The sequence below is a fragment of the Salminus brasiliensis genome, chromosome 1, assembly GCF_030463535.1.
Source record: "Salminus brasiliensis chromosome 1, fSalBra1.hap2, whole genome shotgun sequence".
Lineage (NCBI taxonomy): Eukaryota > Metazoa > Chordata > Actinopteri > Characiformes > Bryconidae > Salminus > Salminus brasiliensis.
In genome coordinates, this window is record NC_132878.1 from 70,146,958 (window position 1) to 70,167,043 (window position 20,086).

At 39.7% G+C, this 20,086-nt stretch overlaps 1 protein-coding gene across 1 annotated transcript; it reads left to right on the forward strand.

The window, feature by feature from the left end:
* The first annotated feature begins 446 nt into the window (after nucleotides 1-446).
* On the forward strand, nucleotides 447-19,744 carry calm1b (calmodulin 1b). Its single transcript, XM_072688350.1, has 6 exons — nucleotides 447-551; nucleotides 7,037-7,067; nucleotides 7,989-8,132; nucleotides 15,633-15,739; nucleotides 18,976-19,111; nucleotides 19,496-19,744. Exons 1-6 carry the CDS (start codon nucleotides 549-551, stop codon nucleotides 19,522-19,524), a joined length of 450 nt encoding a protein of 149 aa, XP_072544451.1. The 5' UTR covers nucleotides 447-548; the 3' UTR covers nucleotides 19,525-19,744.
* Nucleotides 19,745-20,086: the final 342 nt, after the last annotated feature.

The following is a 20,086-nucleotide window of genomic DNA, read 5'->3' on the forward strand; positions in this document are numbered from 1 at the left end:
AGAATCCGTTAAATCCATTTTTAATTAATTTAAGAGTCGATTAATTTTAGCCGCCATGACAACGCTTCCTCCATTAGCTCAATTAACCAGACCTCGAACCGGCTCTCGGATTCACTGAGTGACGCGTGTCGTCACCGATTCGCAGAACTCCCATTGGTCAGCGGGGCCGCAGGGGGCGGGGCAGGTGCCGCGCTGTGACTGCGTTATTGTCATCTGCTCCCTCGCACCCGTTTTCTGACAAAGCCCCGCCCTCCTGCGCTACGACTGGCTCGTAAGGTTTCGCCGCCTGCGCTGGGATTGGCTAGCAGAGTCCCGCCCCCTGCGGTGCTATTCGCTTGGAGAGTGAGGCGGGTCCTTGCCAGCCAATCTTAGCGCAGGGGGGCGTGTGTCTCAATACGGGTGGGAAAGTGGCGGATGGATACTTATATCCCTCCGCCTCAGCGGCACACAGAGAGCAAAAAAAGCGACGCCTGTGGAGCGGCTGCGCCCAGACAGCGAGTCCCGTGTACACTAGCTAGCTATCGGCATCCGCGCATAATCCAGCAAATATGGTACGTATCTTCATTTCTGCTACGAGTTTAACACGATTTTACAGCTTGGCATGGCTAAACATGTTCATTTCTTGGTGGGAGGCACTCGTAAATGGCTTTAGCGCCTTTCTGGTCTATGTTTCATCTATGCAAACGTGAATGCTGTTATAGTAGAAACATCTGCAGTGTCAGGCAATGCTGGCTAGTATTAAGACGGACTAGAGGCTCGTCGTGGTGCAGAATGGACTGTCACTGGTGTCTGGGGGGCTAGGTGCTGGTCTGTTGAGTGTGTAAAGGCTGCACATGTGTGAATATCCATCCTATAAGACGGGCAGATGGTAAAAGGATGTAACTAGCTATGTCTGCTCAGTGCAGTGTTGACTGATGAAGGAGGCTGGTGTATCTTAGGATGGATTAGCTGAGGCTGAACGTCAGTGCTGCACCTTTTAAGGTGGAGCGGGGTTGTGCATATGGACAGACACCTTAAAGCATGTGGCATATGTACGCATTATGTGGGCTCTTTAAATTGTTAAAAATGCAAACATTCAAACATTGTATTTATAGCTTCAGGTGGTCGATTAGGGAACCGAAAGTGCTTTCTCTATTTTTGAAGAGCGCATCCTGGGTGGGAAACAGCTATATCTGGCTTTGTTTGTTCAATATGGACAGGACACACTAATCACTAATAAACAGCATTTATGATGATGTAAATGTGCCAGATCTGAAAAAAATGACAAGGCCTTCCTCCCTGAGGAGGTTGTTGTGTAATATCTGAATGCCAGAATCATCATATATATATATATATATATATATATATATATATATATATATATATATATATATATATATATATAATAGATGATAGATGAATAGATGAATTTCCCCACTGCAGGACTAATAAAGGACTATCTTATGATATTCATATTCTCATTAGGTTTGGTGTAAAATGATCCATAACTCCAGGGTCTTTACAAAGGTGCAAGTACAGCAGTTTTAATCACTGTCCAGAAGCACCAGTGAAGCTCTACATGTCTTCTGAGCTATATATGTAATGTTGATGATGGTAAAATGGTGTCAAATGGGGGGAAAAAAAATAACATTTTGGGGTGGGCTATTTTTTGCCACGCAGTGCTGTACATGTATCACTCCACCGTTTGTTTTTTAACTTTTCTCAAAACTGTGCTAATCAGACATCAGGCAGTGTATTCATAACCTGGTCCAAGTCTGGCTCCATTCACCACCACTTCTAACAGTCCTGAAGGATTTTACACCAAACCCACTCTGAATGAGGTTGTTTACTTCTTAAAAAGAAAAGTAGTGAAATTCCTCTTTAATTAGAATGTTTTCAGTGATCAGATCCAACTAAAATACTATATTTTCAAGTTTTCTAGTATGTTGTCATTTCTAGCTTTGTGTATAGATCATAAAAGGAGGAGTTGGGTGGGAAAAGCATTTAATTTCTTTAAAATTATATTATAAAATCAGTTCAGTCACTTAGTTTGGATTTTATTTATTTAATCAGTCATCTCAGTTTGTGTATCCATCTACACATGAATAGGTTTTTATTAGGAATTGTGAGAATAACTGTGAATGAACCATCACAGTGTGTTGGGTCGGGACGATCGGCTGAGCGCCCTAACAAATGCACTCACTGGATTCAATCCCCGTGGCCTTAGAACAACATCCAAACTGCTAAAAGTCAACCGTTCACACATGTTGTTATTTATTAGAGCATCTCTATGTAAAAGTTTCATCCCAGGGGGCTCAGCATCTGGCAGAGGCCAGCTGTTCTGTAGGCAACACGCTGGTAGGCTGATGTAATAGCTCTATGCAACAAATGCTAGCAGTTATGTATTGGGTCTCTTGTGGATTATGTAGTGTGTATTGACCTATATTAGTGCATGTGTACACTGAAACAGCATCCAGCCTCGAAAACCCTTTAATTCCAGCAAAGTTAAGAGTAAAAGCTTAATCTAATGTTAAACATACACTTTTATTATTGATCTGCTTTCAAAAGGACAAAACTGAGCTGAAAAACTGTTCACATAAACACTCCGAAACTGATTTTCTGAAATCCAGCATCCTCGACAGCAGGGAAGAATTGTGGTGTTTAGTTATACTTTAGTCTTTATTGTCGTTTGGGTGTGTTGTCCTTTCTTAAACTTGGGTGTGCGGACGGCCTGAGGACTTTCTGTTCCTGTGTCTGTTGTTTTGCTGTGTTCTGCAGATCGAGTGGCTCATTGTGTATTAATCTATTGGGCCCAACATATAATCATATCTGTTTCTGTCACTATATCTCCTGCAACCTCTCAGCACTGCTGTTCTCATTATTCTGATCTGTAATAAAGGTGATCTAACAAAGCTAAATGTCGAACTGCCTTTCGCACGGAGATGCATAAAATATGACTTTTACTGCTTTAGTGAAAATAGACTGTTTATGCACAGTTAGGCATTTGAACCTTAGTCTGTGTGCATGTGTTGTTTCTTCTAAAATCAAGGGTAAAATATGTTTTGTGTTTGTTTATTTATGTCCTGCTTTGATTGGAGTAACTGTCGTCACTATTTCTGTTCGTGTTCATATGCTTCTTTAGGTTCACATGTATCTGCTCAAGAGAGTCCTATTCTATTGGCAACTCTTCTCTACAGCGACTAGACAAGTTGTGTGTAGGTGTCCTCACATTTGCACACCTGTGTCAGCAGCAGGTACAGCTTTAAGAAGCTGAATGCATTCATTACAAGGCGTGTCGGCAAACATTTGGACATGTAGTGTAGGCGTGATTGTGTATGTGTGTGAGAAAGAGAGAGGCAGAAGCAGGTTGAGTTGGGATGAATCATTTAGGTTTATGAAAATGTGTCTATAATTATCATTAAATTGTAAGAGATGGACAGATGTTGATGTTTTAGACCAAATAGGTAATGGGCTGATATTTCTCTAATTTAGTCAGTCCTGAGAGATGGTCAAATCATATGATCCATATTTTACGAGTTGCTGCAGCGTTGCGCGAGGTCACAGCACACTGAGTTCCTCATTCAGTCGCCAGATAGCAATACATCACTCATGGCTACAGAACCCTGTTAAAGCCAGTGTTGAAGTCTGAGCTGTGTGTATCAGTCTGACGCTGTTGTTTTTAACTCACATACTTGGAAAATATGTATCGTGCCTCGTGGAGGAAGCAGAGTAAAGACTTTTAACACCACTAGCCGGACACCCCTCTCGAGAGGACACCACGCAGCCCTGTTCAGTGCATAATGTCACTCTGAGCTCCACACTGCAGTTTGTAGAGAAATTCCCCCCGCTGACTCTCTCAGCTGCATTTTAAAAGCGGTTGATTCCAAAGCCTAAATTACGTTTCATCTTGACAGACAGAAAATTACAAAATGGAAAGGTTAACATGGCATCCAGCCTCACCCTCGATCAGTGTTGGGTATCGGCCTCTAGTGCTGCATGACGATCAGCGCTCAGTATCAGCCTCAAAACCACTGATAGGCATAGCTCTTATTTTAAAGAGGTAAAGATTGGAATTGCTCATCATATGGATTGGATATAGAGTGATTTCATTCTTTGGGCTGTTGCCCCTCAGTTGGATGTGTTGGTACTGCAAGAGGGCTGCTGGCTTTTTATTTTTCCAATTCAATACTTAAAAGTTTTACTAAATGTGTGGTTGGTGTGGCGCAACAGATAATACCACTACCTGCTAGTGAGCTACCTCACCATGTGGGAGACCAGGGTTCGATTGCCGGTCTGGGTGACTATGCTGCGCTTTACCAATAAGAGTCCTTGGGCCAGACTCCTAACACTACATTGGCCCACCTCTGTAATACAAGTAACCTTGTAAGTCGCTCTGGATAAGAGCGTCAGCTAAATGCCATTAATGTAATGTAAATGTGGTATTATTGAATGTAGGGGTGTACAAATACAGTTGAGTATACATGCATATATCTTTACCATAGTTTGTTATGAAATTAGCATTTTCTTTTTTTTAAATAACTGCTATTTTGCTCTTTTCAGCATTTCATTTAGCTTATTTTTGGTGAAGTGGTCCTGCCACTGTCCTCCCTCTGATTGTTTGACAAGGTCTCTGAGCTCCATTTGGCTACTGGACGTTGCCAGTGGTCTTTCTTTGTCTTATTCTACTCTGCAAAAGAAAGCTTTTTCATGTACTTAAATATCTTCTGTTATCAGGCAGCATGACTGCTTTTAACTGCACCGTTAGAAACACTGAGACACTACTTTGTGTAGAAGGTAATAGGAGCTATGTGACTTGGGCGACAAACGCCCACATGTGGTTTTTCAAACCCTAGAATCAAACAAGCTGTCTTCCTTTTTATGATGGTTGTAATGATTGGCTGGTTAGCAGCGAGGCCACTACAGCTGCTCTTAATGTGCTTAATGTGGTTAGCCAGGCTAGCTAAATGGCTTCTGCTGGAAGGCTGTAGTTCAGGCCTTGTAGTCTTAGATAGCTTTTAGCCTAGGATGGCTAGCATCACGCACATTCACTCCCTCATAAGGGTCCCAGGGTCATACAGCTCTCTGTTCTCCATCTCGTGGATCAGTTTTTCGTAGGCCGTGTTTGGAGAGTCTGATGAAACGCGTCTGTTCCAAGGTTGACCGCTGATGAACCAGCACAGTAGAGCACAAACCACTTAAAAAAAGGTTATTATGGAGTTAATATTTCAATGGGTCAGAGCTGTTTTTGCAGCATAATGGGTTTCTACACAATATTAGGCAGGTGGTTTTAATGTTATGGGTGATTGGTGTGTAGAGCATCACAATAGCGGCAGAATTGTGCATATCGTGCAGCTCTTGCCTGAACACACTCAAATAACTTTAATCAGAAATGCTGCCCATGTCAGCAGATGTCCCTTCGTGTCCTCCCTCGGTGCCAGGATGTCCCTGACCAGCTGCCCATGGCTATGGTAGAATAGCGCTGTACCACAGCCTGTGTGTGTGTGTTTCATGTCTGCACCCTGCATGAATTTAAGTGAGGATAGCAGACAGTAGAAGTGTGTCCGGACCAACAGCTTTACAGTAGAAATGGACAGTTTGAGCTGTTTTTGCTATTTAAATACACACAAATGTTTGCAAATGAGAAAATATTTACATAATTGAATCAATCAGACACAGAACCTTTACAATTGTGTATTGGACTAGGCAAAGTAGCCCAAAACTGACCACTGTACACATGCATGCACATCCATCATGCACAGTTTCTTTTTTTGACTGGTTCAAGTGTTGTTGTCTATGATTGTACCTCTTGTAGATACATATTTGTTTGTAGATAAACCTTTTAAGAAATAGTTATATGGTACCAAAAATGATTCCACAAGTCAAAAAGACCTTTGACCTTGAAGTATACTCCAACAGATGCCATGGTTATATTCTAAATTCATGAAGGGCTCATGAAGAACCCCCTTTTTATCTAATTTACTAGAGATATTTTTGCTAAGAGTGTAATTTTGGAACTACTAAGTCAGCTATTGTTATTAAAATGTTTTGTGGATGGCTGTTGGATCATGTTTGATTACATAATTTACACTTAAAGTTATGGCATTTATCATACGATCCTATCCAGAGTGACTTAAAAAATCTCTTGATTCATGAAGTCCACTCAAAATCTCCTAGCTGATATACTGCCAAACACAAACATCAGTATTGATACCTAGTTACAAAATCTACACAATACTCAACAGCTACATACAAACACTACACAGCGAGCCACTCGGCTGTTTGGACACCAGCCTCCATTGTGGCACTTTATGGTTTTACAGTGGGACATGAAAACTTAATATAAATGTTAATGTAAATGTAAAAACTTACCATATGCAATGTGTGTCTGTTCACACTGCACACAGTAAAACAGATCAGCGTGTCGAATCGTTGAGTGCTTTCTGTGGGCTACCATGTTTTTGTTGCTGTATAAAAGATGGCACAGTTTTTCTTTGTTTTTATTTCATGCATTAAATACATACATCACTGCAGATAATTGGGAAGGTAATTTATTTTTTTTATTGGGTAATTGTAAGAGCCCTATATATTACAGTTTCATGCTTTTTTCCCTCTCACTTGTAGCATCTGTTTCACCAGCTCCACTGTGCCAGCCTACTCCTTTTCATCATTTGTACATGATCCCTAGCTAATCTAAATTCTCTACATAATTCAGTGTTTGAGATGAACACATTTGGAGTAGGTTTGGTGTGAAACGTACGTTTACGTACGTTTCTATGGGGGCTGTTTTTTTCGTTCAATGTCCTACATGTATCCCATCATCATTTAAATGACATGAGAGCATGTTTTAGACCCAAAATCTTCTCAAACAGGTGGTGTATTCCTAAGAATCTGCTGTTGTACTCTTCTCTGATGTAGCTTAAAAAGAAATTAAACTCTAGTTTTGTTCTTCACCATTAATCTGTAGGTTTGTTTTACACCAGACCACTCTGAATTACTCTGCTTTAAGTGTTTAATTGCCATTAATCACTATTTTTTTTTTTGCTGTTTTCTAATTCAGGCTGACCAGCTAACAGAGGAGCAAATTGCAGGTATGAAGATATTCTACTTCATTATATTTGTTACTCTCATCGTCTGTTTAGTGGTCCAGTGTTATATCAGCACTATCAGTTATATCTTGTATGCAAACTGAAAGTAAGTAACTGTGTCATAATCAGATCATAAACAGATTGTTACAGTACACATTATTCATTTCCTTGAATAAAATATAAAAATATAAACATGATTTTGTTTAACATGATAAACATTATTTTTATGATTAAGTAAGTAAGGTAAAACTGTATGTTTTCTGTGTGTATGTCCTGTACAGCAAGACACAATATGGCAAATCTTGGTGTATTGGTTTTATTAGAATTTATTAGAATCCGCTGGCATTCCCTACAGTACCAGGGTACTGTACTGTAAACTAACGCCCCTGTGTGGAGGCTGTACTTTAACCTGGCTAGCTCTCACTGTGAGCTGTTGATCTGCTTTAAAATGGTGCTCTATTACAGTCCTGTGACTTCTACACACAACTCAATTATCAAACACACTTACTGTAGGATATTTGTTTGCGACGGGAACATTTTCAGGAGGAATTTGGAGAAACATCTATCTGTATTCAGTCAAAATTCACAGGTGATGGTTGATCATCTGTGGGAATACAAGATGACCAAAAACATGTTTAACTTTAACTACACAGACTTGCTCAGGTTACATTTGACCAGTTTGTGGCCTGCTCTCATTGGAATGAAGTAAAGCCCACACATTACGTTTCTCAGTATAAAACATATCTTTCAAAAAATAACTGTCTTTGGTTTCACACAAGTAAACACAATGTTCTGATGAGATCTAGCCTGTAATGTATTCAGCTTTGACCCAGTTCCTCTGGCTGCTGCATGCTCGTACTACGCTGTGTGTGTTTCTGAACTGTTTCGCTTTAACTGCAGCGTGTTTCCCTCTGTCTGTTCCAGAGTTCAAAGAGGCTTTCTCCTTATTTGACAAAGATGGAGATGGCACCATCACTACCAAAGAGTTGGGTACAGTGATGCGGTCACTGGGGCAGAATCCCACAGAGGCAGAGCTTCAGGATATGATCAATGAAGTGGATGCTGATGGTAAGTGGCCCCTCCCTCATCTGCTGAAAGACTGCTGCAGATCTGTGATAATGCTAAAAGAAGGATAGCTACAGTTTTTTTCTCTTATAAAGAAAAATCTTCTCCTGTTGTTTTTGTTAATGGTTTACTAGCACAATAAGAGAAACTGTGCCGTAAGGCCAAGTCACACTGACTTCTGGTCTTGAAAATGAAATGTCAATAAAATATAAATTGTACATGTGAGTTTAACAGTAATAAGTCGCTGTCTGAAAACATCTACACACTGGGGCATGGCCACGGACACCACGCTAGTTATTAACATGTTTTTGCTGCTAATAACATTTTTACTGAATAATTTGTAATAGTTTTTGAATTATTAGTAGTACATACTACTTCTACTACTGTGCTGAATAATTCATAGTAATTACAGAATAATTCATATGAAAGCTGAATAATTAACAGTATATACTAAATAATTAATAGCAATTACTGAATAATTCATAGTAGGTACTAAATTCATAGTAAATGCAGAATAATTAAATTTAAAAAGTAAATCCCAGCAACACGAAGAAATTATTTATTATATATATATACTTCTAAATAAATTATAGTAGTTACTAAATCATTCAGAGTAGTTACGTGATAATAGTGAATGATATGTAGTAAATCTTGAACAATTAATTGTAGATTCCTTGTCATTCTTGAGTAATTTATAATTAGATACTGAATAATTTGTAATAGATAATGAATTATTCACTAGTGTTTAATTTAATAGACAAAAAAAAACACAGGTACACAGTTTTTTTTATTATTCAAATAGATATTGTCTTGTACTTTTTTGACACTAATGTTTACAATCAGAATTTTCCATTCGGTTTCTCCAGATAATTTGGATAAAACTACAGCATGCTTTTTGTTTCTGCTGGTGATAAATGCGTTAAGGTTGAGTGAGGATTGTTGGAACTGATGTGGAATTGTCAAAACTGTCAGAACCCATTCCAGCTGAGTTTTGGAGAGGTTATTAGAGACAGTCTTGTTGCTGAGCACTCACCGAGTGCCTGTCAGTGGGGTGAGGACATAACGTCCTTGAGAAACTCTGCTACAGATACTCGCCCGCTAATAGCAGCTAATATTTCGTTTTTGTCTGAAATGTACAGCTTGTTTATTTCTGGAATGCCGTTTTGAGAGCTGCCTGTCTTTAAATGACATCACATGGGGCAGTCATTGAGATTCAAGCTCTGTGCAGCATTGAAGCCAGTACACAAATAACAGGCTGTGGCTTTAGAGCAGATATAAACTCTGAAAAGCAGATTTTTGGGCTTGAACTAAATAACTACAGCAGTTACCTCTGTATTTAAGGCTCAGAGTGCACTAGACATTTTCTGTTAAATCACTGAAAATTACTTTCAGGATTCAAGGATTCAGGGATTCAAGAAGACTGTTATTGTCATTCGCATCACATGTGGTACATGGGGTGGAACGAAATTGAGATCTCAAGGTCCCGGTTACACCCATAGAGCAATTATTGAATAAATAAAGTAATAATAATACAAAAATCTAGAATATAAGAAGGGTATACATTAATAGGAAAAGGTGGGAAAGTAGAGAAAGATGCTGGCGAACCCCGCTCCAGGAAACGTTTTTTAAACATTTCTCATTGCTCATACATTTTCATTGCAGAATATTACATTTTGCAGTATTACAATATGCAGATGAGCTCTAACTAATCACAGTTTTTTGTACTGTGTGCTTGGAGTATCCTGACCAATCAAAGCCCTAGACAAGTTTCCATGGATGTCATGAATGTCATGGTCAGGCCTAGGGTTGGGCAGTATCCGCTTTTTTCTTACTGTTATAGTATATATACTGTCAACTAGTATTGCAGTATATGATTTTACTGGGTGAAGGGAGTAGGTAAGTTGTCAACTTATTCAACGTATTAGTTGATTCCAACTAGCACAGATGGTTCTACATTTACGTGGCTTCTGTACAGTCTCATCCTGCGTTATTTTGTGAATGGTCTACTAGCGTAATAAGCAATAAGAGAAACTGTGCCTTAAGACCAAGTCACACTGACTTCTCAACTATTCATTGTATATTTGAGTTTAATCCTAATGAGTCAATGTCTGAAAACACTGGTGCATGGCACTGACACCAAATTAGTTATAAACAAGTTTTTGCTGCCTCTAATGATGCATTTTTAGTAAATAATACTGAATGATTTGTCATTTTTTATTTTAAATCTCAGTGTGACAAACCAAGTGAACAAGCACCGTTTTAATCAGCCATTCAATAAATGTTAGACCATCAGTCTGAGAACAAAGCTAAAAGTTAAACTGCTCTGAATCAGGAAAGAGAAGCTGGTTAACATTAGCTTAGTTAGCAGGATAACAATCTGCTCACCACAGAACAAATTCTAGTCGGGCTGACTGAAAGCACACTGATAAACATTCAAATGAGAATGACCCAGATCAAGCAATTGCTGTTGAAAGGACGGAAAGCTGATTTTACAGTTTTTGGATCTGTAGCCCACTTGCTAAGCTACAGCTCCACTAAGTATCAGACAGCCCAGTGCAGCTGCTGATGACTAGCTAACTGCTGAGCTACCGACAAAAGTATTGGTGCTAAAAACTCTCTGTCAGAGCAAAGTTTAGCGACTGGTCATGGAGTGACAGAAAGTCGTAATTAGACCGATGTTTGGACTCATAGGCGACTATCTAGGCTTAGGTTAGTATACCAACTGTTCCAGACTCATTTAGTAGGCTGGTTCACTCAGGTTTGTTTGCTCTATCTTTGCTTGCTCAAACCCAGGGAGAATGCACATGGGAGAATGAGCTTATTTGGCTGTGTACTGGATATATAGCCAAACAGAATTTTGACATGTGAGACATGCCGTAATTTAGAAACACCATCTTCTTTTTAAATACCAAGCAATATAGTATTACCCTTATATCGCCAAACCCTAGTCAGGCAATCTTTACCACTGTGGTTTACAAAGGGTCCATATCCATAATTTTCTTGTATTTTATTTTGTTTTTTCACTCAGACTAACATTTGTGTAGGTTTCTAAATGAAAGCACCCATAATTCCTTCATACGTAGCCATTTACCAACCTTTTCTAAGACTGATTTATGTAAATGAGCTTAAGCCGGAGGCCACACTACAGCACTCCTCATAGAAAAGGCATGAATGTGTGGCATTAATGAACTGGATGGACTAGGGATTGAGCATTATGGGGTTGAAACTTGTTCAGGTAAAGGTCTAGAGGTTTGGTAGTCGTAATGTTTGACAAACTGGACTAAAAGATGCAAGGAGTGGACATTAATGAAATGGCTTTAAAGGAGACCAAACCTGCACATTTTTTACCAGTTCACAAATACCTTACTTATCAGAAACTGTAAAAAGCAAGTGCCCTTTGTGAAACGAGTCTAAGTGTTATCTGTGTTATTGGCAGCCCAAATCTCCACTCATTTTGATGCCATACAACACTATCATTAATGAGAGACAGAGCAGTTAATACTTCTTTCCGCATGCCTCAATTTGTTCTTGTTTTGTGCGACTTTGAAGAATAAGGGTCGATGTGGGCGCATATTGCAGTTGCATGAAGGTACATTTTGCACTCCTCGCCCTGAATTAGTGGGGGCTCTCCGCACTGCTGGTTCTGGCTTAGTGTATCTGCACACATCCTGGACCAGCAAGGTGTAACTTCTGAAACTGAAACTGCTGAAGTTTTATTCGTTCTCAGTGGTCACTAAATAAGCACATTTTTAGAGAGGTGGCCGTGTCCGATTGCCCCCATGCATCACGCTTCTCCCTCACTGACGCTATCCAGGTCAGACGCCAATACAGCGAGTAATAGGAAATAAAAGTGATTATATAATCCACTTTGCACACTCCACAAATCGAGCGCCCACGCACCGATCGAACTGAGGTAACTGTTGGGATGCTGAGGGAGCTTTTTTAAAGAACTGACACTAGCATGTGGACTGGAAGTGTCTTTCTCTCACTAAGGAAGGCTACGTTCACAATGATGTGTGTGAGCGATCCTTGTCTTAAGAGTTGTCAAAGTTGCACTTCAGTTCTTGTTTGGGGGACTTTGTCGCATAGAAAGTTTTTAAAGGTCTGAAAGGTTCTTGGCTGTTCTGCATGCATAACTGTCTTCTGGTAAGAAGAAGATAATTTCATAGTGCACAACATGGTAGCAATTGAGACCTATGGGCTACAAGCAATAGAACATGGCCTGTGACTTTTGCAATGGATAAATGCCTGATAGCCTGGTCTGGTCAACTGCCCTGATGAATCTTGATTTCTGCTGATGCTGAGGCACACAGATGGTAGGGTTAGAATTTGGTGCCAACAGCATAAATACATGGACCTAATCTGCCTTGAATCAACTGGTGGTGGTGGTGTAATGGTGCGGGGAGTGTTTTCTGGCACACTCTGGGCCTGTTAATACCAACCAGTTATCGCTTAAACGCCACAACCTACTTGAGAATTGTTGCTGACCATGTGCATTCATTCATGGCCACGAATTACCCATCTTCTTATGGTGACGTCTAACATAATGCATCATGTCACAATGCAAACGTCCGCTAAGACTGGCTTCACGAACATGATAATGAGTTCAGTATTCTTTAGTGGCCTTCTGTGAGCACACAATGTTTAATATATTTTTTACAACCTTGGCCGCCCTCACAGCCTCTCCAATGCAGTCCCAGTGGTTTTGTAGATCCTGGGGATAGTGTGCATCTCCCATCAGCCTTTATTGGAATGCCTGTAATGTTGTCTACTGTAATTGGCATTTCTCTTTTTTCACTGGCCATCATTTTGCCCATGTCCTCGAGCCCTGTTTCTATATTAGATTACAGGCCATTAGATCCACCCCCCCAAAGCCATGTGACTGCCATCTGCTCCAGCTCAAAAGCACCATGACTTTTAGACAGAAGGCCCTACAGCAGCAACACTTCCACATCAGCAGCCAGCAAGGGCGTATGGCATACAGTGAACTGCAAAGGTTTGTGCACCTCTCATCTCATGTGTTGCAAGTGTCTTTTACAGGAAGAAGATGTAAATGTGCCATTTATCTGCACATTCTAGGCACAACTTGTATTTGTTTACTGAATTAAACATACCGGGACAGCATATGACAGTAGCAATCATTTTAGCTGATGATTAATTGACATCAGTTGTATAAGACTATATATAGGGGTTAAAGAAAAGTTTGTATAAAAATAAATGAATACTGTTTGTGCTACATAAACATGCACAGATGTGATGCCCAGCAGAAGAAAAATGGATTTAGTATATGGGCCATTTAAAGTACACACCTAAACCAGACTACTTAGCAGTCTTCATTCCTAACTGTCTTTATTAGTAGTTAATGTTGCACTGAAATGAACTGCACTGCTGAGGGTACAGGTACATACACTGTGCAAAGCTTATATTATACTCCTGTGACAAAAAGCTTGGTAATCCCTATTGAAATAGAGAATTTGTTCATTTATATATATATTTAGAAAATTACTAACACTTTTTTTTAACTGTGTTTTTCTAGTACTTCTTATTAATATAATTGGGTTATATTATGTATATTATAGCTGTATTTGTTAATATAGCTGTATTTGTAGTCAGGTTTACTGTTTCCTATTTGCCACTTCTTACTACTATTTTAAGTGCCTTTATTATGCTGCTCTCTTGTTTGATTTTGCTGCTGTAAAAACTGACTTTCCCATGGGATAAATAAAGTGATCTATCTATATATCTATCTATCTATCTATCTATCTATCAGTTATTCATAATCGCCATATCATTATCACCAAAGATTACATATCTTTGCGATCCCAGCAGCTGCTAAGCCAGCCTTGTATTTTTTTCCTTGTCTCTCATGAGGAGTATTGAGCAGTTTGAACCAGCATCGTTCATCACAGTGTCACGAAAGATCAGCATCCTTATTTAATGTGGGGCATCCGACAGTGTCATCGATCCACTTGAGGGGATCCCAGACTCCCTGTACAGTAATCTCTGTGATGGCTGAATTGTTAGCATTGGTCGGGCACAGGGTAGGACAGCAATCCATGAACTACACATTAGTCTGTAACCAGTACTGCAGGCTGACATGTAGTTTTGAACTACAGTTTGTGTGATGCATACAGACTTGTCTCTGCACACAGGTACCTCTCACATACAGTGTACGTCATAGCATCATAGTTTTGCATTGAAAGTTAGCATTGACAAAGTTCAAGAAGTTCAAGAAGCATTATGTGTACCTCCTACAGGTGCAGAGTAGAATTCACTTTTGCACCACTGTCAAAAATACAAAGCAAACAAAAACTGTCCAGGTAAAGCAATATTACAGGATTCTACACAAAAATATGACAGTTCCCAGAAGAGGTTTTGTGGCAGAGAAGCTTCTATTTTATGGTATAATGTCTGCATAATGACATTTCCACCTCCTTAGTTAACCAAAGATCTCTATACAAAGACCCCCCCCCCCCCCCCACCACCACCACCACCACCAGATCTGTACTTTTTAACCTATTGGGGAAACTAATTACCAAAAGCATGATGACTAAATAAGTAGGTTTTTATTCTCAATACTGAGATGGGCTTGCATCCCAAACACTGACTGGAAATTTATTCCTAAGCTCTGTACAGAAAAGCTCTTTCCTCTGTGGGAGCTTTAACTTGCTGGAGTCTACGAACGTGCTGGTGCGCCAAAAGCGTTGTTTTTCCAGATGCTTCTGTGAATATCTCTGCAATATAAACATTTCCTTAATCTGTAGAGTCCACCCTTTCCGGTGCAGTGCTAGATCGCACATGACTCGCATCCGTAGTTACAGGGCTATGAAGACGGGTCAAGATACTTGTCTCTGCCTCTCACCGTGTCTAACTGGTGGATTTGTGTGTCCGTCATTTGCCTCTTATCTGTAATTGGTTGATTTGTGTATTCATCTATGGTTTTGTGTGAAACTGACCAATGGATACTTGAAATTCGGCTTCTGCTTTTTCATCATTTATGTACTTTTTTATTCACACATTCCACTACTGTTGGGAACCTAAGACTCTGGTAAACACATTTCAAGCACCAAAACTATTCCTCCACACAAGTAAATGTATGTTTTCACAAGAAATATTAAGAATTTCTGAAATCTGACAATTTTAAAGTGTATGGTCGTGTCTCACAGTCCTCTTGGGTACATGGGATCTGATTATAAAAGGAGGTGAAATTGTTATGGACATTTTGATATTGGAACATGTGGGTATTGTCTTATATGCAAGTGCCTTTAAAGGTGTAAGCCAGCATTTTATGATCTCAGTAGGAGTTACACTTCATAACAGGGTAGTGTGTTAGTTTAGGGCTTACATGGTAGCTTGTGGCTATCTGTAGTTTGGAGCTAACATATTAGCTTGTGACTAACGTGTTAGCTTGGAGTTGTTTTCAGCACATTTCCTGAATTATGGATGCTGTGGATCGTTACACTCTCACTTCAGCCTTTTCCCATATTTGCTGAATCTTCTTAGGCAATGGAACCATAGACTTCCCAGAGTTCCTGACCATGATGGCCAGAAAGATGAAGGACACAGACAGCGAGGAGGAGATCCGTGAAGCCTTCCGGGTATTTGACAAGGTTCGTCCCATCACTTTTATCCCTCTGACCTTTGCAGCTTTGAGCAGAGTCTGACTAAGCCAAGCTAGAGCTCATTTAGCATAGCAGTCAAGGCTCAAATAGGGCAATGGCAATGTTTTATCTTTATTGTGGATACTTTCAGTTCTTTTGTAGCACTGAATAACGGCCTGCTTTGTTACAAAGAAAGCAGCATTAGCAGCAATGGGCTCTTCTAAGCAACTAGAGCGGAGAACTGTCATTAAATAGGAATGGTGGCAATCTAAAAGGTCATGTAAACTCTCAGGCAGAATTACTAGGATTGTAGGATCTTTTGCATTTGACTTGAAAAGATTTCGGCAGAGAAGACTCTGGAGTGGTGGTGCACTGTTTTACTGTGCAGCAACACCTGCATAAGTATGACTTTCATGAAATAGTCATCGGAATGAAACCTTACCTGCATCCTCACATCAAAATTCAGTCACTGTATGTCATGCAGTAGCATTCTTTTCTGTCTAGCTGTGCACCCGTGCATCATTAGTTCATGCACAACATGCAACAAACAAGAGTCTAGTCATGCCCATAATGGTAAGAAACACCAGTAGGTTTAATCCGTCAGGAAGCGAAAGACTAATGCATAAAGCATGATTAGTGGACAGAGGTTATGGGAAGAGGGTCAGAAAGAGGAATCTGTGAAACTTGATAGAGGTAGTGTAGAGTCTTTAAACCCATTTCAGAACCAGGAGACCACTTGATTTTATTTGTGCGCGCAGTACAGACATTTGCCTAGCCGACCAATGATTAATTTAGTTATATGCACACACACACATTCACTTCTATACACAACTGGCCCACACACACTACACTGGCCCATTGCCAAAAAGTACAAACAATGCCAGGCATGGGCCAACAGCTGTGTGCCTGTACGTAGAGAGAACATATACTGCATAAATAACTGTTGAAGGAGAGAACAATTCTCTGTAGGTCATGGCACACATACTAGATGGTTTACAGCACACATACAGTCAGTGACAAACATTAGACATAATAATGCACTAGGGAAGATTCTTCACTAGTGTTATGTACAACCCCAGTGGAACTGATGAGTCATCTCAGTTGATGAAGGATCACTTGTGTTTATTGATGATGATCCCCACACTGATAAACCTGCCAAGCTCCCCTTACAGTCAAGCCTTTATTAACTAAATGCAATATTTACCACTACGGCAGATGGTGACTCCGTATAGCACCAGCTATGGCAAATCCTGGCATGTAACCCCTTATTACCTAACTAACCATTGATGATGGAACTGAATCACTCTTCTTCATTGATGGTGGAACTAGATCACATACCCTTTTGATGATAGAACTAGGTAATAGATCTGGATTGTTCATCTGTATTGATTATAAAATTATATATATATATATATATATATACACACACACACACACAGCCGTAACAGAATATTATGACCACCCCTGGTTTGAGATGAACTCAGCCCATTATGTCAGCTCCACTAACCATAAAGGAGCACTTTTTTTTGTAGTTCTACAATTCCAGACTGTAGACCATCTGTTTCTCTGCATAGTTTATTAAACATCTTTCACACTGGTCTTTATTGGCCAGGACCACCACAGAGCAGGTAGTATTTGGGTGGTGGGTCATTCTCAGCACTGCAGTGACACTGACATGGTAGTAGTCCATGTCATTAGTAGTGGGTGTTGCGAAACCTGCAAAAAAGGAATCCAAGAGAGTGGTACCGAAGCCAGGTCAAAGCTCTGCTGAGCAGAATGAAATAGCCGGTAAAAGGCAAAACAAGAGGAAAAGTTAACACAGTTAACAAAGGTCAAAAAGCAAACAGGTCAGAAAAGGGCAATCCTAAAGGACAGAGAGAAAACGGCAAAACTAGGTCATACACTAGAAAAGGCACTAACGCTCTGTATGCTACAGTAAACAATGTTTCATACTTTACAACAAGGTGGCCAAACGGGTGAGTTTCCCCCAAAAGCTTTGTAACAGTAAGTACTTTGTTAACAAGTTCTTAAGAGCCATCGTTAATTAATGAGCGTTCCCAAAAACCTCGGTAACTTAAGTACTATGCAAAACTTGCTGATTAAAGTGTAACACGACCTACTTTTTTATTAACAAAGTGCTCCTTTAGGTGGGTTTTGCCTGCAGTTCTACACCTAAAAGCCAGGGGCTGCTAGAAGAAGGAGTTTCTAATTCTTGGGGGTAGTGATCCGCATGAAAACAGAGGAAAGATAAATCAAATTTGTATGATCAAAGGAATATACAATGTAATACATTCATATATGATATGTATAATGTGTGTCACATCATTCATTTTCTGAGTGTGAATTACAGTAAGTCTATATTCACTTCTGCTCATTCTAAAGCAGAATCACTGGTTGTTTACTTAAGGAACACTAAATTCTATCTTATTTTTCCAATCTGTTGATTTCAGAAAATAAATAGAATCTGTGACCAAAATGTGCAGGAAATATTCATGTTTAAATCTATTTTAGGATTTAGGTCTGTTCACCTTTTTTACATTTAGGAAATCAATAAAATGTGTAATTTAATCACATTTTACACACGATTCCTTTTTTCTGAATATTACAAAAAAACACTCTTCTGAAATCAAGGGTATTAAAGTTAAAGTTAAAGTCTGCTTTTGTTGGAGTAACTGTCCCTACTGTGGAGCATTGATTGCGTTCAACAAAATAAGCATTAGTGAAATTAAGATTTTGAATGATCACCGCCTCACCTTATCCCCAACTCATCCAAAAAGTACTGGATAGAGCACCATCATTCCAGAATCTAATAATAACGGATATACTGTGTATTTGACTGAGTTGAATCAGTATTTGAGGTTCAGCTGGTAGCTCTGTTTTGGGGAAGGAGTCAACAAAGACGTTTTTTTTTACCCATTCGGAAAGTTTCGGTTTCCAAAGCTCTTTCTCTGTTAGTTGGTTTGCTATTCGCAAAGATTAAACACTTTTGGGAAACTCACCCCAGTTGAGGATTTATACAGACAAGTGAGAATGGACACTTGAACAGAGTTAGAACTCGGATGAATAGTGAATAAAATTGGTTGGCTGAGGGCATGTGACAATAACGTGCAAGTCTGTGGAGAAGATCATGAAGAAGATTGGAATCATGGGGAAGTAAAAGGAATGTTTTACTTACCTGTGAGTGTTTATAGTTTCTATACTTTTGAATGAAAATGTATGTTCTAAAATTCCCTATCCCCCTCCAGGATGGAAACGGCTATATCAGTGCTGCAGAGCTGCGTCACGTTATGACGAACCTCGGGGAGAAGCTCACAGATGAGGAAGTGGACGAGATGATCAGAGAAGCGGATATTGATGGAGACGGTCAGGTGAACTATGAAGGTACAGAAACTCCTCAGTTTTACACAGAATGCTTATATCAATATAAATTTATACCAGAATGCACTGTATGATTCTTTAAAGCACACAGTGGACATGTGTGTTTTAGTAACTGTGTTGTTGATTAGATGAATATGAACAGAATTCATAAACGGGACGCAAATTACAGAGCGAGCCCCACCTTCACTTTTCCTTTAAAGGAATTAATAAACCAATGAACGATTTAGCGGCTGGATGCGTTGTCTGGCATTCCACCAAAGGTGCCTGCCCAATTACATTCTCTCTCTCTCTCTCTCTCTCTCTCTCTCTCTCTCTCTCTCTCTCTTCTCTCTCTCGTTTTTCTTACGTTATCTCTCTTCTGCCTCTGTCTCCTCTCTCCCTCTCCAGAGTTTGTACAGATGATGACCGCAAAGTGAGGCGCCCTACCCTTCCCTGCCCTCTTAGAAGAAAACTAAAAAATCAATCAAACGTTTTATTTACCTCTTGGGGGAAGAACCGTACATTTACTCATAATGTTTGTGTACAGAAAATAACTGAATGTTGAAATAATCCTTCTGTCCACACAGATAAAAAAAAAATCCAATATTTGCATGAAATGGTTAGTGATCCTGTCCCTTATAGATCAATCTAGCATCAGTTATTAAGAAGTTAAATAACCTGTAACTACCTAAAAAATGGAAGAAGAACACAAGCATCTGGTGAGCTCCTTCAGTTCCATTTGCTCTTGGTGATGTTTGGGCTGGCCATCTTTTCTTTCCTCTGTTTTCTGTTCTTCATGCATGCAGTCTGCGACTGGAGCTCCTCCTCCTGCTGGCCTGAGCGTGCTCTTTCCACTGAAGTGTCGTAATGCCCGTTGGTTCTGTTCTTTTGTATTTTTGAAAGGAACCTAGAAAAAACACAGGTTCTGACCCAGGCAGAAGGTGGAATGGGACTTTTATTGTACGTGGGGATAGAAAAAAAAACAAAAAAAGGAAAAAA